Raw genomic sequence first — 21,853 nt, forward strand, 5'->3', positions numbered from 1 at the left:
CACCACCATGTGATCTGAAGAAAAACTTACTGATATAGTCATTCTAAATGATTAAAGATAGCAATGCAAGAACATTATTGGAATGGCTGTATAGCTGAGAGAGACCACCTGGGAATTGTTGGGTTGCCTGTTCGGGGGGAGGAAAACAATTAAGTAAACTTGGAATGATTATGATTTTATAATTTATTTAGTTTGATAATTATAATTTTTTGTCAATTCTGGTAAATATTTATATATTGTAAACTCTTTAAAACTACAGCTGATATAACAGTGTATATTTTTTGTACTTTTTGTTGATATATTGGCAGAAGATATATTGGTGCATGCCTCTGCGTTCATGTCACACAGGGAAGGTAAGACTGTCAGAATTGTGATGTGTTACCTCGAGAAGCAGCTGGCATCACTCATGACAAAGTCGGCTGCCATCAGTGTCCCGCCACAGACATGTGTACCATTCTTCTGTAAGCTGGCCATCCATGGCCACAGACCTTCTGTTGTCACTATGGCGGCTCCACCAATACGAGTGTTCAAAGGGGCACTGCCGCAGACCAAAGCTAAAATGGAACAAAAATGTAAGAACTTTTAAAAGAAAGTATACGGTGTCTTTTTTTTTCTCCACAGTTTTGGAGCAGGCTACAACGGTATTAGTAGTAGGCTAGTAGTAGTAAAGTAGTTGGTGGTGGTGGTGGTAGTAGTACTACTTAAACATTGTGAAAACATTTTGTACAGCATTTATACCTCCACCAATAAGACAAAATACCAGTTGTTTTTTTAATATTAACTGCATGTTATCTCATGTTTGTCATGTGGTGTGAGGCAGCCAAGTGAGAGTTACCAAAACATCTCCTATAACGGCTTCTCTTTAATGCAGGCCTTCTATATTTGAAGTACAGTTTCAATTATTTTTGATGAAATACCTGATGATGCATTCGTGGTGATTGTTGTTAAAGGTGCTGCTGTTGTGGGTGCTTGAGTTGGCGGCAAAACCACTGTAAAAAAAACGTTCATATCAATACTTGTGCAGAAAAATAATTAATAACAAGAAACAATTGAATGTCATTAAACATTAAATGTCATGTGGTGTGAGGCAGCCAAGTGAGAGTTACCAAAACATCTCCTATAACAGCAGCTCTTTAATGCAGGCCTTCTTACTCTATCTATATTTGAAGTACAGTTTCAATTATTTTGGATGAAATAGTACCTGCTGATGTATTTGTGATGATTGTTGTTAAAGGTGCTGCTGTTGTGGGTGCTTGAGTTGGCGGCAAAACCACTGAAAAAATAAAACTTTCATATCAATACTTGTGCAGGCAATATAATAACAAGAAACAATTGAATGTCATTAAACATTTAATTAAAAAGGCACATTGTGAGCTTTTATCGGTTGAGTCAACAATTCTTACCAGTGGCAACAATAGATGATGTGTTCACAGGAAGGGAGAAATTAGAGCTGGATGCAGCCGCCACGAGAGTATCAGTCACAGAAGTAGCATTTGGTGCTGTGGCATTTGCCTCTATGTTGAATATTAATTCAGCCTGTACCTTTACTGATCCTGAGCTGTAAAATTGATGTTGAAAAGTTTCTTTAATGGATTTATTTTTATCATTATTATTACTGTTATAATTATCAATTATATTGCATCAACATTTTTGTTATTTATGACTACATTACATGTAAAAAAATAATTATATGTTAGTCAATTAATAAAAAACATAGATACATAAAACAGTAAACACCATTGGTGCATACCTGAAGCCGGTTACGACGGTGCGATTGAAATGAGAAAACTTTGTCTTATAGACGTTGTCCAACTGTAAACAGAAATTCAGTCATTGAAATAATTACAGGAATAATTCCAGAGAAACTGTAAAAGAATCATTATTATTCCACCAAGTTCATTCCATGGTTCATGATAAATAGATTTACATTTAATTAATGAATAAGAATGTTCTTCTCATGTTGAAAGCTGGAGGAAGTTGTTTGTTAAAATCTATAAAACTCATGAAATCATTTGAAGTTGATTTGTTATTTGGTAATTGTATACAAAAGCAAGACATTTCTATACAGTAGGTTTCTTTTTAAACATCATTGTTATACTTTTGCCAGAAATCAATATTATAGTAAAATGAATGATAGGAGGAATTACTGAAGATATGGAGAATTTTTTGACAGGCTTTGCATGATCATAATGGACTTACCGCTGAAGCTACTTGGGTTGCTAAGTTCTGGAATGCGGGTGAGGATGTGTTTGCAAGTGCCGGTGTGAAGTTTTGCTGTATTTTGAATTCCAACATGACCTTTGGTGGTGCAGGTGCAGGTGTTGTAGCTGCACGTGATACACAATGGGTAAAAAACGTTAGTTGCAGTTATATTGAATTAGTATAGCTGAACTGAGTAGTGATATATTCAAGGTGATTAGTGGTAGTGGTAGTTCTTTTGACTAATGGTTCATGGTGAAGTCGTGGTGAAGTTGCAGTGACTGATGGTGAAGTCGCATTGAGTCGTGGTGAAGACCACCAGTCAATGTTACATTAACTGGTGCTATAGTTGCAATGACCAGTGCTGTAGTCACATTTATCAGTGCTGTAGTTAGGTTGGCCACAATGGCCAGTTCAGATATTTCAATGATCAGTGCTGTAGTTGAGTTTACTAGTGATTCTGTTGCAGTGACCGATGCTGTAGCTGCATTTACTGGTGATAATGTTACGTTTACTGGGGCTGTGGCTGCATTGACTGGTCCTGTGGTAGCATTGACTGGTGATGGTGTTGCATTGACTGGTTTTGTAGTTGTATTGGGTGCTGCAGTTACATTTAATTTACGCTCTGTCACACGATGAAGTATATATCAGGTGATGTAGGTTGTGACGGCCACTCACGTTTGGATGTGGTTGTAGTCGGGATGGTGGTGGTAGGTGTAGTCGGGATAGTGGTGGTAGGTGTAGTCAGGATGGCGGTGGTAGGTGTAGTCGGGATGGTGGTGGTAGGTGTAGTCAGGATGGTGGTGGTAGGTGTAGTCAGGATAGTGGTGGTAGGTGTAGTCAGGATGGTGGTGGTAGGTGTAGTCGGGATGGTGGTGGTAGGTGTAGTCAGGATGGTGGTGGTAGGTGTAGTCGGGATGGTGGTGGTAGGTGTAGTCAGGATGGTGGTGGTAGGTGTAGTCGGGATAGTGGTGGTAGGTGTAGTCAGGATGGTGGTGGTAGGTGTAGTTGGTATAGTTGGTGTAGCTGTTCCGACTGGTAGCACGCCAGTACAGGTGACGTTCAGGTCACTGTTAGTCCCAGAGGAGGTGAAGGTGATAAATCCTGGCTGGTCGCTGGTGATCTGACTGTTAATCCAAGACTGGTACTGAGACACTCTGGCGTAGACTCCAGGTTTATTAGGCAGGGCACAACCCTTACCGAAGCTCACTATTCCAGACTGAATCCAGCGGGCACCTTCTTTGCTCACCATTGGGCCTCCTGAATCTCCCTGTAGGGAAACACATACTGCATTAAAACAATGAGATATTTCCAGGAAGAAATACTCACAATGAACACAACCATTCAAATGATCACCTGACATGAGTCCTTCCCTCCAGCACTAAGTCCAGCACAGATCATATTGTCAGTGATTCTTCCCACTCCATAGTTGCAGTTACACTGTCTGTTCCCCACCACTGGAACCTCCACCTCCTGGAGGTTTTTGGGGGAAGGGAGGGCAACTAGGGAGACACAAAGTTAGTTTAATGAGGAAATGACCATATCGAATGTTCTGTTTTTGTGGATGGTTGACTTCCACAAACATGCTCTGTGTGTTTTTGTGTGTGTGTGTGTGTGTGTGTGTGTGTGTGTGTGTGTGTGTGTGTGTGTGTGTGTGTGTGTGTGTGTGTGTGTGTGTGTGTGTGTGTGTGTGTGTGTGTAGGCACGTGCACACATAGACGTCAAAGGGGGCTTCAGCCCCTGCCCTTTTACCCGTCTGTAAAAAGTTCCATCTCCAGACCATGAATGCAACATTTGCTATGGTGAGAGAAATGCAAATGCCCCCTTTCCATGCCGTCACCGACGGCAGCATTCAAGAGAATTGCCTTTTCCGAACTCTCAGAAACCTCAATGCAGCATTTTTTGTTGAAAGAATTGCCGTCTCTGTGCAGAAATCCATGAACGCTTTATTTCCAGTAAAGGCTTGATTGTACTTTGTTGAGTGCAGTGCCCCGTTCCAAAAATAGTCGATCTACAAGCTCACAACGCTGCGGCGCGTTGTGAGCTTGTAGATCTGCTATTTTGGGTATTTTCGCCAAAAGTGCCCTTTTAGCAATTTCAGCCCCTAACATTCTCTGCACGTCCCTGTGTGTGTGTGTGTGTGTGTGTGTGTGTGGAGGGGTACGTGTGTGGGGGGCTGTATGGTTTGTTGTTTGGTTGTTGTTTAATTCACCCAGTATGAAATGTTACAAATAAAATTGACTTAGTTTTGACTTCACTATACTCACGATCACTTCCAATGTCGCCCCAGCCAGTGATCCAGCTGTCGATGCCACTGTACAAGGTGCTCCCCGATGCTGCCAGGCAGACTGGTCGGATATAGTCGGTAAACGTCACCGGCGATGCAAGTTTCAGGAGAGCGATGTCATTATTATTAGTATCACTGTTGTAGTTGGGGTTACGGATGACCTGGCTAACCGTCCGAGAGACCTCATTAGGGTTGGAGTTAGATAGGGTTACTTCTTGATTCTGCCGACCCAGATAAACAGTGACACCAGCTGGGCTATTACTAGGAGTAAAGAAAAAAGACAATCCATAATGAGCACAACATTCACTTTTCTTTTTGCAAGTATTAATGAAATGGTCTTGGAAGAGTAGCGGATCTCTTGCTGATAATAATTTCCCACCTTGAGAAGCAGTGAGCAGCTGACAGCACCCATTCCTTGTTAATAAGAGATCCTCCACAGAAGTGACCGTCGGATTAACGCATGCCTCCCCCAGGGCCAGCTCCCAGCAGGAGCGTCTTCACCTCCAACTATCCTGGTGTTCAGAGGAGGCTGGCCACACACTGAGATAAACACAACTGTCAATTTATCTGGGTTGCAAAGCCAAAAATGTAATGCTTAATTGTCTCCGCCAGGCCGAAAGGCATGGCAAGAGAGCATGTTTTGCACCCTGTCTGTCTGTCCGTTCGTCCGTCCGTGTGTGTGTGTCCCCGTCTGTGACCAGCTAATATCCGGCACCGTAGGCTTGATCACAGCGAAACTGTGCACACATACTCCCTGGATGCCAATTCAGAACCTCTGCCCCAAACTTTTCACATGGGCCTGTTATAGCGCCACCAGGAGGCCGTTTTTTGCAAAATATTTTTTTGGACTGCTCCTACAGATTTCGCCCAAACTTCAAGCAATTCGGTACACAGTATAGTCACTAAACGAAATGGGTCTTTCAGATTTTTCATATTCCATCCTGATTGGCTAAGAATGGCTTTCAAGGTTTTCAGGAGTGCTCCGTTTTGAAAAAATGCCTCAAATCATGAAGACAGCGTGCAATTTCCCTACACCTTTGCACGCACACTCCCACCAGGCTGAGGAAGAAATGTCACCTGATTTTTTTCAAATCAGCCTCATGGTGGCGCTGTAATAGGCCGATTTACCTATAACTGCACCAATCTGTGTAAAACTTTGTATGTGCAGTCCCTAGAGGCCAAGAATTTTTTTTTTCACATTTGCCTTTTATAGCGCCACCAGGAGGCAGACTTATATAAAACAATTTTTTAAATATTACTCCTTCAGATTTTAACAAAATTTCACGTGAATCGCAAGAATTTAACGCAGCGTCCGTTTGCGGTGAAACTTTGCGGGCACATATGCACTACTGCACGTCGAGGAACAAATGCCATCCTTTCAACATTGCCCTGTCATAGCGCCACCAGCAGGTCTAATTTAGCAAACCACATTTTTGGAACAAAATGCCTCAAATCATGAATGCAGTGTCAGTGTCAGTGTTGCCAGTGTTGCCATCAAAGGCCTAAGAAGAAATGGCACCCTTTTCACTTTGGCCTATTATGCCACCAGGAGGCCACGATATATATTTTTGATGAAATAGTACCTGCTGATGTATTTGTTGTGATTGTTGTTAAAGGTGCTGCTGTTGTGGGTGCTTGAGTTGGCGGCAAAACCACTGTAAAAAATAAAACTTTCATATCAATGCTTGTGCAGGCAATAATTAATAACAAGAAAAAATGTAATGTCATTAAACATTTCATTAAAAAGGCACATTGTGAGCTTTTATCGGTTGAGTCAACAATTCTTACCAGTGGCAACAATAGATGATGTGTTCACAGGAAGGGAGAAATTAGAGCTGGATGCAGCCGCCACGAGAGTATCAGTCACAGAAGTGGCATTTGGTGCTGTGGCATTTGCCTCTATGTTGAATATTAATTCAGCCTGTACCTTTACTGATCCTGAGCTGTAAAATTTAAGTTCAAAAGTGTTTTTAATAGATTTATTTTGCTTATCATTATTATTATTACGGTTATAATTATGAATCATATTGCATCAACATTTTTGTTATTTATTAATACTTTAAAGGTACAAATGAATTATATGTTAGTCAATTAATAAAAAACATAGATACTTAAAACAGTAAACACCATTGGTGCATACCTGAAGCCGGTTACAACGGTGCGATTGAAATTAGAAAACTTTGTCTTATAGACGTTGTCCATCTGTAAACAGATATTCAGTTCAGAAAGTCATTGAAATAATTACAGGAATAATTCCAGAGAAACTGAAAAAGAATCATTATTATTCCACCAAGGTCATTCCATGGTTCATGATAAATAGATTTACATTTAATGAATGAATAAGAATGTTCTTCTCATGTTGAAATCTGGAGGAAATTGTTTGTTAAAATCTATAAAACTCATGAAATCATTTTAAGTTGATTTGTTATTTGGTAATTGTATACAAAAGCAAGACATTTCCATACAGTAGGCTTCTTTTTAAACATCATTATTATACTTTTGCCAGAAATCAATATTATAGTAAAATGAATGATAGGAGGAATTACTGAAGATATGGAGACATTTTTGACAGGCTTTGCATGATCATAATAGACTTACCGCTGAAGCTACTTGGGTTGCTAAGTTCTGGAATGCGGGTGAGGATGTGTTTGCAAGTGCCGGTGTGAAGGTTTGCTGTATTTTGAATTCCAACACGACCTTTGGTGGTGCAGGTGCAGGTGTTGTAGCTGCACGTGATACACAATGGGTAGAAACGGTAGTTGCAGTTAGGCCTATATTGAATTAGTATAGCTGAACTGATTAGTGATTCAAAGTGATTAGTGGTAAAGTTCTTTTGACTAATGGTTTAGTTGTTTCACCTTGGGTAGTAGCTTTAGTGACAAGTAGGGCTGTTGTATGGACTATAGCTGAAGTTGCACTGAGTCGTGGTAAAGTTGCAGTGACTGATGGTGAAGTTGCATTGAGTTGTGGTGAAGACCACCAGTCAATGTTACATTAACTGGTGCTAATAAACTAGTTGCAATGACCAGTGCTGTAGTCGCATAATTTATCAGTGCTGTAGTTAGGTTGGCCACAATGGCCAGTTCAGATATTTCAATGATCAGTGCTGTAGTTGAGTTTACTGGTGATTCTGTTGCAGTGACCAATGCTGTAGTTAAATTTACTGGTGATAATGTTATGTTTACTGGGGCTGTGGCTACATTGACTGGTGATGTTGCATTGACTGGTTTTGGAGTTGATTTGGGTGCTGTAGTTGCATTTAATTTATGCTCTGTCATACGATGAAGTATACATCAGGCTTAACCACTTCAACAGGACTCTATACTAGATTCTTAGAGTAGGCATACTGTAATTGTAACCACTGCAATTCAACCAAAATATGGGTCAACTGACTAGGTTAGACGAAATGAGCAGCCTTAGCAGGGAATTATTGCTCTTTAGCCAGGTAAAAGAAAAAAGAACATTTGTATGTGGTGATTTAGGTCGTGACGGCCACTCACGTTTGGATGTGGTTGTAGTCGGGATGGTGGTGGTAGGTGTAGTCGGGATGATGGTGGTAAGTGTAGTCAGGATGGTGGTGGTAGGTGTAGTCGGGATGGTGGTGGTAGGTGTAGTCGGGATGATGGTGGTAAGTGTAGTTGGGATGGTGGTGGTGGTAGGTGTAGTCGGGATGATGGTGGTAAGTGTAGTCAGGATGGTGGTGGTAGGTGTAGTCGGGATGGTGGTGGTAGGTGTAGTCGGGATGGTGGTGGTAGGTGTAGTCGGGATGGTGGTGGTAGGTGTAGTCAGGATGGTGGTGGTAGGTGTAGTCAAGATGGTGGTGGTAGGTGTAGTCAGGATGGTGGTGGTAGGTGTAGTCGGGATGGTGGTGGTAGGTGTAGTCGGGATGGTGGTGGTAGGTGTAGTCGGGATGGTGGTGGTAGGTGTAGTCAGGATGGTGGTGGTAGGTGTAGTCGGGATGGTGGTGGTAGGTGTAGTCGGGATGGTGGTGGTAGGTGTAGTCAGGATGGTGGTGGTAGGTGTAGTCGGGATGGTGGTGGTAGGTGTAGTCGGGATGGTGGTGGTAGGTGTAGTCAGGATGGTGGTGGTAGGTGTAGTCGGGATGGTGGTGGTAGGTGTAGTCAAGATCGTGGTGGTAGGTGTAGTTGGGATGGTGGTGGTAGGTGTAGTCGGGATGGCGGTGGTATGTGTAGTCAAGATGGTGGTAGGTGTAGTCGGGATGGTGGTGGTAGGTGTAGTTGGGATGGTGGTGGTAGGTGTAGTCGGGATGGTGGTGGTGGTAGGTGTAGTCGGGATGGTGGTGGTGGTAGGTGTAGTCGGGATGGCGGTCGTAGGTGTAGTCAAGATGGTGGTGGTAGGTGTAGTTGGGATGGTGGTGGTGGTAGGTGTAGTTGGGATGGTGGTGGTGGTAGGTGTAGTCGGGATGGCGGTCGTAGGTGTAGTCAAGATGGTGGTGGTAGGTGTAGTTGGGATTGTGGTGGTAGGTATAGTCGGCATGGTGGTGGTGCTAGGTGTAGTCGGGATGGTGGTGGTGGTAGGTGTAGTCGGGATGGTGGTGGTAGGTGTGGTTGGGATGGCGGTCGTGGTAGGTATAGTCGGGATGGTGATGGTAGGTGTAGTCGGGATGGTGGTAGGTGTAGTCGGGATGGTGGTGGTAGGTGTAGTTGGGATGGTGGTGGTAGGTGTAGTCAAGATGGTGGTGGTAGGTGTAGTCAGGATGGTGGTGGTAGGTGTAGTCGGGATGGTGGTGGTAGGTGTAGTCAAGATGGTGGTGGTAGGTGTAGTTGGGATGGTGGTGGTAGGTGTAGTCAAGATGGTGGTGGTAGGTGTAGTTGGGATGGTGGTGGTAGGTGTAGTCAAGATGGTGGTGGTAGGTGTAGTTGGGATGGTGGTGGTAGGTGTAGTTGGGATGGTGGTGGTGGTAGGTGTAGTCGGGGTGGTGGTGGTAGGTGTAATCGGGATGGTGGTGGTAGGTGTAGTCGGGATGATGGTGGTAGGTGTAGTTGGGATGGTGGTGGTGGTAGGTGTAGTCCGGATTGTTGTGGTAGGTGTAGTTGGGATGGTGGTGGTAGGTGTTGTCGGAATGGTGGTGGTGGTAGGTGTAGTCCGGATTGTTGTGGTAGGTGTAGTTGGGATGGTGGTGGTAGGTGTAATCGGGATGGTGGTGGTGGTAGGTGTAGTCGGGATTGTTGTGGTAGGTGTAGTTGGGATGGTGGTGGTGGTAGGTGTAGTCGGGATGGCGGTGGTAGGTGTAGTCAAGATGGTGGTGGTAGGTGTAGTTGGGATGGTGGTGGTAGGTGTAGTCGGGGTGGTGGTGGTAGGTGTAATCGGGATGGTGGTGGTAGGTGTAGTCGGGATGGTGGTGCTAGGTGTAGTCGGGATGGTGGTGGTGGTAGGTGTAGTCCGGATTGTTGTGGTAGGTGTAGTTGGGATGGTGGTGGTAGGTGTTGTCGGAATGGTGGTGGTGGTAGGTGTAGTCCGGATTGTTGTGGTAGGTGTAGTTGGGATGGTGGTGGTAGGTGTAGTCGGGATGGTGGTGGTAGGTGTAGTCGGGATGATGGTGGTAGGTGTAGTCGGGATGATGGTGGTAGGTGTAGTCGGGATGGTGGTGGTGGTAGGTGTAGTCGGGATGGTGGTGGTAGGTGTAGTCGGGATGATGGTGGTAGGTGTAGTCGGGATGGTGGTGGTGGTAGGTGTAGTCGGGATGGTGGTCGTAGGTGTAGTCGGGATGGTGGTGGTGGTAGGTGTAGTCGGGATGATGGTGGTAGGTGTAGTCGGGATGGTGGTGGTGGTAGGTGTAGTCGGGATGGTGGTGGTAGGTGTAGTCGGGATGGTGGTGGTAGGTGTAGTCGGGATGGTGGTGGTGGTAGGTGTAGTCGGGATGGTGGTCGTAGGTGTAGTTGGGATGGTGGTGGTAAGTGTAGTCGGGATGGTGATGGTAGGTGTAGTTGGGATGGTGGTGGTGGTAGGTGTAGTCGGGATGGTGGTGGTGGTAGGTGTAGTTGGGATGGTGGTGGTAGGTGTAGTCGGGATGGTGGTGGTAAGTGTAGTGGGAATGGTGGTGGTAGGTGTAGTCGGGATGGTGGTGGTGGTGGTAGGTGTAGTCGGGATGGTGGTGGTGGTAGGTGTAGTCGGGATGGTGGTGGTTGTAGGTGTAGTCGGGATGGTGGTAGGTGTAGTCGGGATGGCGGTGGTTGTAGGTGTAGTTGGGATGGTGGTGGTAGGTGTAGTTGGGATGGTGGTGGTAGGTGTAGTTGGGATGGTGGTGGTGGTAGGTGTAGTCGGGATGGTGGTGGTAGGTGTAGTAGGGATGGTGGTGGTGGTAGGTGTAGTCGGGATGGTGGTAGTAGGTGTAGTTGGTGCAGCTGTTGGTGGTCGTGGCAGGCCATCACAGGTGACGCTCAAGTCACTGTTAGTCCCAGAGGAGGTGAAGGTGATAAATCCTGGCTGGTCGCTGGTGATCTGACTGTTGATCCAAGACTGGTACTGAGACACTCTGGCGTAGACTCCAGGTATCATAGGCCGGGCGCAACCCACACCCCAGCTCACTATTCCAGACTGAATCCAGCGGGCACCTTCTTTGATCACCATTGGGCCTCCTGAATCTCCCTGTAGGGAAACACATACTGCATTAAAACAATGAGATATTTCCAGGAAGAAACAATGAACACACCCATTCAAATGATCACCTGACATGAGTCCTTCCCTCCAGCACTAAGTCCAGCACAGATCATATTGTCAGTGATTCTGCCCACTCCATAGTTGCAGTTACACTGTCTGTTCCCCACCACTGGAATCTCCACTTCCTGGAGGTTTTTGGGGGAAGGGAGGGCAACTAGGGAGACACAAAGTTAGTTTCATGAGCAAATGACCATATCAAATGTTTTGTTTTCTTTAATCAGTCAACTGACCTGCTGCATAACGGTGATGACTACCTGATATAAACATATCTCCTATCCTCTCTTTCTGTACTGCACCATTTATAAGATACATGGCTTTAAATGTACTACTCTGACCTACTCACTACCTGTAAACCAAACCAGATCATCAGGCAATGAGGTAAACATATAAATCTATCTTAATCAATGTCTGTTTATTTCTTCATTTAATTGTCGACGACGACCTGGGACAAATTAATTCACCCGGTATGAAATGCTACAAACAAAATGGGCTTCGTTTTGATTCACTATACTCACGACCACTTCCAATGGCGCCCCAGCCAGTGATCCAGCTGTCGATGCCACTGTAGAAGGTGCTCCCCGATGCTGCCAGGCAGACTGGTTGGATATAGTCTGTAAACGCCACCGGTGATGCAAGTTTCAGAAGAGCGATGTCATTATCTTTAGTTACATTGTTGTAGTTGTTGTGGCGGATGACCTGGCTAACCAACCGAGCGACCGTGTTGGGGTTGACTTGTTGTATACTCTGCAGACCCAGAAAAACAGTGACACCAGATGTGTCATGTGTATGATTACTAGGAGTAAAGAAAAAAGACAATCCATAATGAGCACAATTTTCACTTTTCTTTTTGCAAGTATTAATGAACTGGTCTTGTGAGAGTAGCGGATCTCTTGCTGGTAATAATACCCCACCTGTTGAAGCAGTGAGTAGCTGACAGCACCCATTCCTTGTTAATAAGAGATCCTCCACAGAAAGAAGTTTTAATAAGTATAAGGGCCTGCCAGGGCCAGCTCCCAGCTGGAGCGTCTTCACCTCCAACTATCCTGGTGTTCAGAGGAGGCTGGCCACACACTGAGAGAAACACAACTGTCAATAGATCTGGGTGGCAAAGCCAATTAGTAATGCTTAATTTATGTGCTGTCATACGATGAAGTGTAAATCAGGCTTAACCACTTCAACAGGACTCTATACTAGATTCTACAGTTCTTCTACAACAAATCTCTTCGCTGAAAATAGTCAATTTACAATGCTTTGTAGCTCACATGTGTGAATTTGCACGACTGCATGAATGGGGAAATAGCATAGGCTGTATATTTAGCAAATGTTCACCATGTAAGTAAAGGTAAAAGGTGTGTCACTGAAGACTAAATATCTGTGTTCTGTTATAGGACTTAGACTGGGGTTTTACATACAGTAAATGTTCGTTACCTTATTGAGTCTGAACCTAAATATGGGTCAACTGGCTAGGTTAGACTAAATGAGCAGCCTTAGCAGGGAATTATTGCTCTTTAGCCAGGTAAAAGAAACAATAAAATAAAACTTTACTTACCATCTAATTGTGAGTGAGTCCCCGAAAAAAGAAATGGAAACAAGCTATTAAAATGACAAATTCAAATAATATACAGCACATCATTTGTTTTGTTCATCAGGGCAGAGGGAACAGAGGTGCTGTATACACTGTTTCTCAACGTTTGGATTCATTTTTACACTCTTAGAGTTAAATTAACATTGAGGATTTTACAGTTTAGGTTAGGGTACCAGAGATAAACACAATTGTATCACATGGGCGTCCGTGGCCGAATGCATATCCTTGAAATGAAAAAGGTTAAGAGTCACTGCTGTACTACATGAAGTGTCTGTACCAGTCATTGGGTTTAGTCATTATAGTCATTATATAAGTGTTGTGTGAATGTGTGCAAACAGCTTCAGCTATAGGTGGGTTTTTCTGGCTTGACAGGAAATATCTTCATCTTGACAAAACATCTGGAGGTTCATTATTATGGTTATAAACAAAGGGACCTTGCAAAACAGATACAGTCTCATCTTGATGTCTTTAATCCCAGTTTGTTTTTTGAATCACTCATTTATTCATTCATTACTCAGAGATTCTAGATGATCAACACATCAGGTGTAAACATCCCATCAATGTTTCTGATACTTAAACCAAATAGAACATTTAGTTTGGACTATTATGTTACAATTTAAGGTACTGTAACTAATCTTTTATTTGCGTGCGCACACACACACACACACACACACACACACACACACACACACACACACACACACACACACACACACACACACACACACACAGACAGACAGACAGACAGACAGACAGACAGACAGACAGACAGACAGACAGACAGACAGACAGACAGACAGACAGACAGAAAGACACACACACACACACACACACACACACACACACACACACACACACACACACACACACACACACACACACACACACACACACACACACACACACACACACACACACACACACACACAAACACACACACACACACACACACACACACACACACACACACACACACACACACACACACACACACACACACATTGTGTGCACGTGCGCAAACAGACACATACACGCACGCACGCACGCACACACACACACACACACACACACACACACACACACACACACACACACACACATACACACACACACACAATCAAGTTTAAATAGGTAAAAAAACAACTTTACATTTCTTTATTGGAACGAGGCTTCATGATATCCTCAGAAATAGCCATTTTAACACAACAAATGTATTTATCATTTTAATTAATTCTGATGGTCTCTATAAAAAAAGTGACACTTGTGGTGTTAGGGTCCGAAGTGACCCAGCAGAGAAGTGTGGCTCAATTCCCTCCAAATTATCAATATTCAATGTTTACATGTTTGAGAGTGAGAGAGACTTGTCCTCAATTGGCATTTGCTATCAGGAGTAAAATAAAGTTTGAGTTTATGAAAAATAAATGACTTTTTACCTTCTATGGTATACGGGTCAAAAATGACCCTAACACACCAAGTGTCACTATTTTTAATAATATTAAAACATTTTAAAGTTAAAAAAAACTAAAACAAGTATTTTTTGTATTATTCTTTTTTGGAAGTGTGCTCTAATTTCAGTCTATTATAGCTAGATAACATCATTATCCGTTGTCTTCATTATAGGAAATGTAATGAGTGAATTTTTATATTTTTATAATTGAAAACAAGATATATTGAAAGATGAAACCCTAACCTGTAGCAGCACAGGTGACGCTCAAGTCACTGTTAGTCCCAGAGGAGGTGAAGATGATGAATCCTGGCTGGTCGCTGGTTATCTGACTGTTGATCCAAGACTGGTACTGAGACACTCTGGCGTAGACTCCAGGTATATTAGGCCGGGCACAACCCTGACCGAAGCTCACTATTCCAGACTGAATCCAGCGGGCACCTTCTTTGATCACCATTGGGCCTCCTGAATCTCCCTGTAGGGAAACACATACTGCATTAAAACAATGAGATATTTCCAGGAAGAAACAATGAACACACCCATTCAAATGATCACCTGACATGAGTCCTTCCCTCCAGCACTAAGTCCAGCACAGATCATATTGTCAGTGATTCTGCCCACTCCATAGTTGCAGTTACACTGTCTGTTCCCCACCACTGGAATCTCCACTTCCTGGAGGTTTTTGGGGGAAGGGAGGGGAACTAGGGAGACACAAAGTTAGTTTCATGAGCAAATGACCATACCAAATGTTTTGTTTTCTTTAATCAGTCAACTGACCTGCTGCATAACGGTGATGACTACCTGATATGAACATACCTCCCATCCTCTCTTTCGTTACTGCACCATTTATAAGATACATGGCTTTAAATGTACTACTCTGACCTACTCACTACCTGTAAACCAAACCAGATCATCAGGCAATGAGGTAAACATATACATCAATAATCATTCCCTCATCTTAATCAATGTGTGTTTATTTCTTAATTTAATTACCGACGACGACCAGGGACAAATCAATTCACCCGGTATGAAATTCTACAAACAAAATGGGCTTTGTTTTGATTCACTATACTCACGATCAGTTCCAATGGTGCCCCAGCCAGTGATCCAGCTGTTGATGCCACTGTAGAAGGTGCTCCCCGATGCTGCCAGGCAGACTGGTCGGATATAGTCGGTAAACATCACCGGTGATGAAAGTTTCAGAAGAGCGATGTCATTATCACTAGTTACACTGTTGTAGTTGTTGTGGCGGATGACCTGGCTAACCAACCGAGAGACCGTGTTGGCGTTGGCTTGTTGTATACTCTGCAGACCCAGAAAAACAGTGACACCAGATGTGTCATGTGTATGATTACTAGGAGTAAAGAAAAAAGACAATCCATAATGAGCACAATATTCACTTTTCTTTTTGCAAGAATTAATGAACTGGTCTTGTGAGAGTAGCGGATCTCTTGATGGTAATAATACCCCACCTGTTGAAGCAGTGAGCAGCTGACAGCACCCATTCCTTGTTAATAAGAGATCCTCCACAGCGAAAGTTACTTATTTGTATATAGGCCTGCCAGGGCCAGCTCCCAGCTGGAGCGTCTTCACCTCCAACTATCCTGGTGTTCAGAGGAGGCTGGCCACACTCTGAGAGAAACACAACTGTCAATAGATCTGGGTGGCAAAGCCAATGGAGTAATGCTTAATTTATATGCCGTCATACGATGAAGTGTAAATCAGGCTTAACCACTTCAACAGGACTCTATACTAGATTCTACAGTTCTTCTACAACAAATCTCTTCGCTGAAAATAGCCAATCTACAATGCTTTGTAGCTCACATGTGTGAATTTGTACAACTGAATGAATGGGGAAATAGCATATGGCTGTATATGCAGCAAATGTTCACCATGTAAGTAAAGGTAAAAGGTGTGTCACTGAAGACTAAATATCTGTGTTCTGAGGACTTAGACTGGGGTTTTACATACAGTAAATGTTCGTAACCTTATTGAATCTGAACCTAAATATGGGTCAACTGGCTAGGTTAGACTAAATGAGCAGCCTTAATTAATTAGCAGGGAATTATTGCTCTTCAGCCAGGTAAAAGAAACAATAAAATAAAGCTTTACTTACCATCTAATTGTGAGTGAGTCCCTGAAAAAGGAATGGAAACAAGCTATTAAAATGACAAATGTAAATAATTTACAGCACATCATTTGTTTTGTTCATCAGGGAAGAGGGAACAGAGGTCCTGTACAGTATACACTGTTCCGCAAACGATACATGAAAGATACACTTGTACCTTTGGCAGATCTCACTCCAAGTGGCTTAGGGAGCCTGTTCTCTCCTCGTTCTCAGCTCCTCCAAAAGCAAATTAGCATTTAGGATGCAAACGTTTCTAAGTCACGGCACACTGGAGGAGGAGGCACAAATGAAGGTATTGGAATTTAGCTTATGCGTTAGGCTGAGAGGAGTAACCCTATGTCGCCTGATAGTCCCACTGGTCCCAAGTGGACCTCCACGCTGGCTCCTACTCCCGAGATAGGCACTCTTGAGTTAGCATAGGTAGTGAGGACAGTCCCCAGTGGTGGTGGTTGTAAGACCTCCACATGTTGCAAGACTGTGTCAGGCAGACATAGTCATGTCCTTATGTATGCTGGTCCCAAATGGACTGCCTGGTGGGTGATACTGGCTCCTATGCCCGAGATAGGCGCTTGTGAGTGGGCTTGACTGTGTGTCAGGCAGACTAGAGTGTCCCTATGTCAGACTGGCTCACAGGAGAGTCGGTGTCTGGTTGGTGGCTGACCATTAATATTCCCAGGGCCCCCCAGTGACTTATCATTATGGCTCAGGCTCAGAGCGTCCTCTCCCCTCTCCAGAACAGCTCCAGAACAAAAAATGTAGTCTGACCATTAGGTGTATGCGAAGCAATGCTTGTTTGTTGGATAGCAGCAGGGACACAGCGTAGATGTCAGTTAGATTGGGATTCTATGGGGAAAATGGAGCTATGGGCATCATGGGCTGTCCCCTATGCCTTCTTGCTGTTACAATTATCCAGGAAAAAATTGCAAGGTTATTGCCATCCCCACATAAAGAAAATTACTTTAAGTACAGTACTGAAGCAAATGTACTTTTACTGTTCACCACTAGTAAGGCAACAGAGATTCTACTCTACTCAGAGATTCTATTCTACTCTGGAACCAACTCCCCCTGCAAATTAGACAGGCCACTTCGGTGTCCACTTTTAAAAATCTTTTAAAAACTCATTACATTAGAATGGCCTTTAGCTAGAAGGAATAGTCAGCTAGTTCTCTGCTTTCACTCTTATTTTTGTATGGTTTCTTTGTTTTAAAAATTTCCATCATTGAATTGCCTTTATTTCCTGTGTATGTATTGTATTTGTATGCATATATATATATATATATATATATATATATATATATATATATATATATATATATATATATATATATATATATATATATATATATATATGTGTATATATATATATATATATATATATATATTATTACTCACCTCTCATCAGTAACGTTAGCAGAGTTGCTACACGGAGTAGTTGGCTGACAGTCATCGTGTGTGTGTGTGTGTGTGTGTGTGTGTGTGTGTGTGTGTGTGTGTGTGTGTGTGTGTGAGTGAGAGTCTGTCACTGTCATACTTGTTTAAATCAACTTATCTACTCCTCCCTCTACCAAGCACACCTGCAGAAGGTGTCACCTCACCCGAGATGAACCTACTATCTACTATTATTACATTCCAGGAGCCGAATTGCAACAACACAGCTAGATACAGAAACGGAATTGGCAGCGACCTTACCTTGCATGTGTTCTGGGTGAAAACGTGACAGCTTGACAGTGGAATATGAGTACCTCATAATCAGACATAATTATTAGGATTTGAGCTTATGCAACTTGTTACACATTCAGATCATTATTCATTGATATGGGAGATAAAAACAGACCTATCAACGGTTCAGTGCCTCTCTAAACCAAAGGAGTCAGACCCTTTGAATGGTAAATGGTGCAATTATATATATTTTTTTATAATTTTTATCCCGTGATTTTTGTAACCCATTTTTTTCACCCGGTGCCAATTTCCTAAGGGATCCTGGGCCCTACACCAGCCCTACACCAGCGCTACACCAGTCCCCCACAGCCAGGGAGGCCAGGGCCGAGCTCATGCTTCCTTCAGTGCATGAGAGCCAACTGACCTTCTTGTCACCTGACAGGGGGGAGTTTCCCTGGTTGGACGTAGCGCGTGGAAGGAACACGTTATTCCAACCAGTTCCCTTCCCCTCCATCAGGCGCCCCGGCTGTCATGGGGGAGGCGGTATAGCGACCAGGATTACTACATGTTTTTGTGAGGGTATTAACTACCCTAGGAGACACGGGGAGAACATGCAAACTCCACACAGAGTAGGCCCTTTCGCCAACCCCACCCTGGGTATGGGCGCTGATGACGCGGAGGAGAAGACACGCCCCCAGCGCCCACAGCGTCCCTGGCGGGAATCGAACCCAGGACCTTCTAGCTGTGAGGCGACAGCGCTACCGACTGCGCCACCGTGCCCCTGATTATTATATAGCGCTTTTATCCAAAGCGATTTACATAGATTGTGTATTACATTCACCCATTCACACACACATTCATACACCAATGGCGGAGGAAACCATGCAAGGCACCAACCTGCTCATCGGGAGCAATTAAGGGTTCAGTGTCTTGTTCAAGGACACTTTGACACTAACTCTGGGGGAGCCCATGATTGCATCCGGCTGCTCTACTGGCCACTCTACCCCTGAGCCACTGCCACCCCTTTGACCTAACATATAGTAGTCAAGCAACAGCAAACAAAACGTGTTTTTGCGATGCTGGTATGACTATATTTTGCTGCCTTGTGGAGTTAGTATGCTGTATTCTGCTGGATGGGAAACATGCGTCTTGTCCAAGATCTGACCTAGATGATGACTGAAGAATATAATAAGAGTAGGCCTACACACAATTGATGATCCATAATCAAAAACACATCCATATCAGACGAAAGGAGCAAGTCTGCTCTGTGTCCTCATATCACCCTGGTAGATCAAAATGCGGTGGTCGTCCAATGTCCACAACTGGCATATTGGGTCAATGAACCATTCTCAAACAAACAGATTTCCTTTTTCGCCTTACTAAATTACTGTTTGTCTCCGCCAGGCCGAAAGGCATCCTTGCACCCTGTCCATCCGTGTGTGTGTCCGTCCGTGTGTCCTTTCCGTCCGTTAGCAGCTAATCTCCGGCACCGTTGGCCCGGTCACTGCGAAACCGTGCACACACACTCCCTGGATGCCAATTCAGAACCTCTGCCTCAAATTTTTCACACACGGGCCTGTTATAGCGCCACCAGGAGGCCGATTTGTGAAAAACCCATTTTTTGAGCGGTGTAGCCGCTCCTATAAGTGGGGTTGGGAATTCGTCTTTCCCTGTACTGTGATTGGCTGACTCTATTCACACCGTTTTCGCCGTACCGTGATTGGCTGACTCTATTCAGACCCTTTGCTTTGATTGGCTAGTGAGACGCATGATGAAATAATAACCTATAAATAGCACCACGCACTTCAAAAAATATATTTTTTTAAAAAGTGAGCTTCCATCACTGTGATATAAATGGGGTTGGGAATTCGTCTTTCCCTGTACTGTGATTGGCTGACTACTCACACCCTTTTCGCCGTACCGTGATTGGCTGACTCTATTCAGACCCTTTGCTTTGCTTGGCTAGCGAGACGCATGATGAAATAATAACCTATAGATATCACCACGCACTTAAAAAAAAACATTTTTTTTTAAAGTGAGCTTCCATCACTGTGATGAGCACTGTTGTTTCTAAATAACACCGCTCACTTCACACTGGGTGTGATTTTTGATATTACTCCCACAGAATTTATCCAAACGTCATGCAAATCGGTACACAGTATCTCTATAGTCATGTGATCAACACGGATCTGTCCGATTTCCCATATTCCATCCTCATTGGCTAAGGTTGGCTTCCAAAGTTTGCAGGATTGGTCTGTTTTGAACAAAATGCCTCAAATCATGAACGCAGCTTGCGATTATCGTGAAATTTCACATGCACATTTCCGCTAGGCCAAGGAAGAAATGCCACCCTTTTCACATTGGCCTGTTATAGCGCCACCAGCAGGTCTAATTTAGCAAAACACATTTTTGGAACAAAATGCCTGAAATCATGAATGCAGTGTCCGATTGCTGTGAACGACCTAAGAATAAATGGAACCCTTTTCACATTGAAAAACTAATAGAATACGCACATCACTTCATTGAGGTGCTGGGTTTGAAAGTAATATGAAGAAAAAGGAATAAACCCGCACATTCGTCTGCTCCAGGGAAATTTTATTGACAACGTTTCGAGCCAAGGCTCTTCATCAGGTCAAACTCAAGCCACTTAAATAGACTCCCACAGGTCACGTTATCAATCAGTGGGTGGGACAACACCATAGGGTAATCAGATAGAGATTAGAGAGAAACATCTAATAAATACAGTGTTCAACATTTACATATCCACAGAACAACAGTGAAAAAAACACAAATGGACACTTGATTAATAAAATCTATAGCAAACAGAAATTAAATAATCAGGTACATTAAACATAGGCAACAAGAGTTATAATTAAAGAAAATGGCTGATTGGAAAATCCTCATTCATTCCTTTTGGAGACATGGTGTTTAGAGTGTAAATCCAAAAGGATTCACGCTGTAGCAGTAGTCTATTTAGATCTCCTCCTCGTCTAGGGCATTTTACATGTTCAATCCCTTGGTATCCAGGAGGCCACAATAATGACAATAATAATGAGGATCCAATGGAGTTGGGAGGTTTTGTCAGAGGCGTTATTTAATACTTTTCATTGGTTCAAAACTTTTTTTACACAGACGTAAAGGGTGTCCAATAGCGTTGATTTATGAAAAAGGGGAAAAAAGCTGAAAATGGTGTTATCTGGTTGGTCCTGGAGACCTCACGAAAGCGGAATTAAATTATCCTGGTTTAAAAGGCAAATCCAGGTTTGACAAACCTGCGCTGTTCAGCCTGATTTATTCAGTTCCACGAATGCCAAGCCAGGCTGAGAAGGAGCGGCTTTGTCGAGCCAGGATCGTTTAAGGCTGAATGTGCGTTCACGTATTCCTATAAAAGACCATGAAAGTCGAATCCTTGAACTTGACCAATCATGGAGGCCAAAACCAGAGCGGCGTTCTGCTCTGTGGCTGAACAGCAGCACCGCAGCAGCTCATGGAATCATACAAGGAAGTAAAATGTATAATAAGCAAGAAAGGAAACACGGCCTCAATAAATATAGATCCAGGGAGAAAGCGTGGCAAAGTATTGCCGACAAATTAAATGCACAAGTTGTCCAAAAATATGCAATTCATTTATAAACAAGTCCATAAATATATAATTCAGTTAGGCTTAAACATGAGTAGTTTAAGTGAATGTTGGAATTACAATTATAAACACTTAGAATCATTTTCTAATTTCTAATCTCTAAAATCGAAGATCTACAAGTGAAAAGCTTGCCTTTTGGCGGCCGGGGGTCCCCGGTCCACGGGGGTCAACGGGGGTCCATGGGGGCCGGGGGTCAACGAGGGTCCGGGAGTACCCGGCCCCCTGTGTAC

At 43.5% G+C, this 21,853-nt stretch overlaps 1 protein-coding gene across 1 annotated transcript in view; it reads right to left on the reverse strand.

Moving 5' to 3' along the window:
- LOC311054965 (uncharacterized protein) overlaps nt 1–21,853 on the reverse strand; it is a 110,103-nt gene that overhangs the window by 2,372 nt on the left and 85,878 nt on the right. The window contains 15 exon segments of the mRNA XM_084071013.1: nt 383–554; nt 918–989; nt 1,202–1,273; nt 1,404–1,558; nt 1,751–1,812; nt 2,200–2,327; nt 2,878–3,469; nt 3,556–3,701; nt 4,467–4,747; nt 4,866–4,940; nt 4,942–5,041; nt 10,879–11,095; nt 11,176–11,321; nt 15,273–15,550; nt 15,669–15,843. Coding sequence (XP_083927139.1) covers nt 383–554; nt 918–989; nt 1,202–1,273; nt 1,404–1,558; nt 1,751–1,812; nt 2,200–2,327; nt 2,878–3,469; nt 3,556–3,701; nt 4,467–4,747; nt 4,866–4,940; nt 4,942–5,041; nt 10,879–11,095; nt 11,176–11,321; nt 15,273–15,550; nt 15,669–15,843 — 2,671 coding nt within the window.

The sequence above is a fragment of the Gymnoscopelus microlampas genome, assembly GCF_963454915.1.
Source record: "Gymnoscopelus microlampas genome assembly, chromosome: 11".
Lineage (NCBI taxonomy): Eukaryota > Metazoa > Chordata > Actinopteri > Myctophiformes > Myctophidae > Gymnoscopelus > Gymnoscopelus microlampas.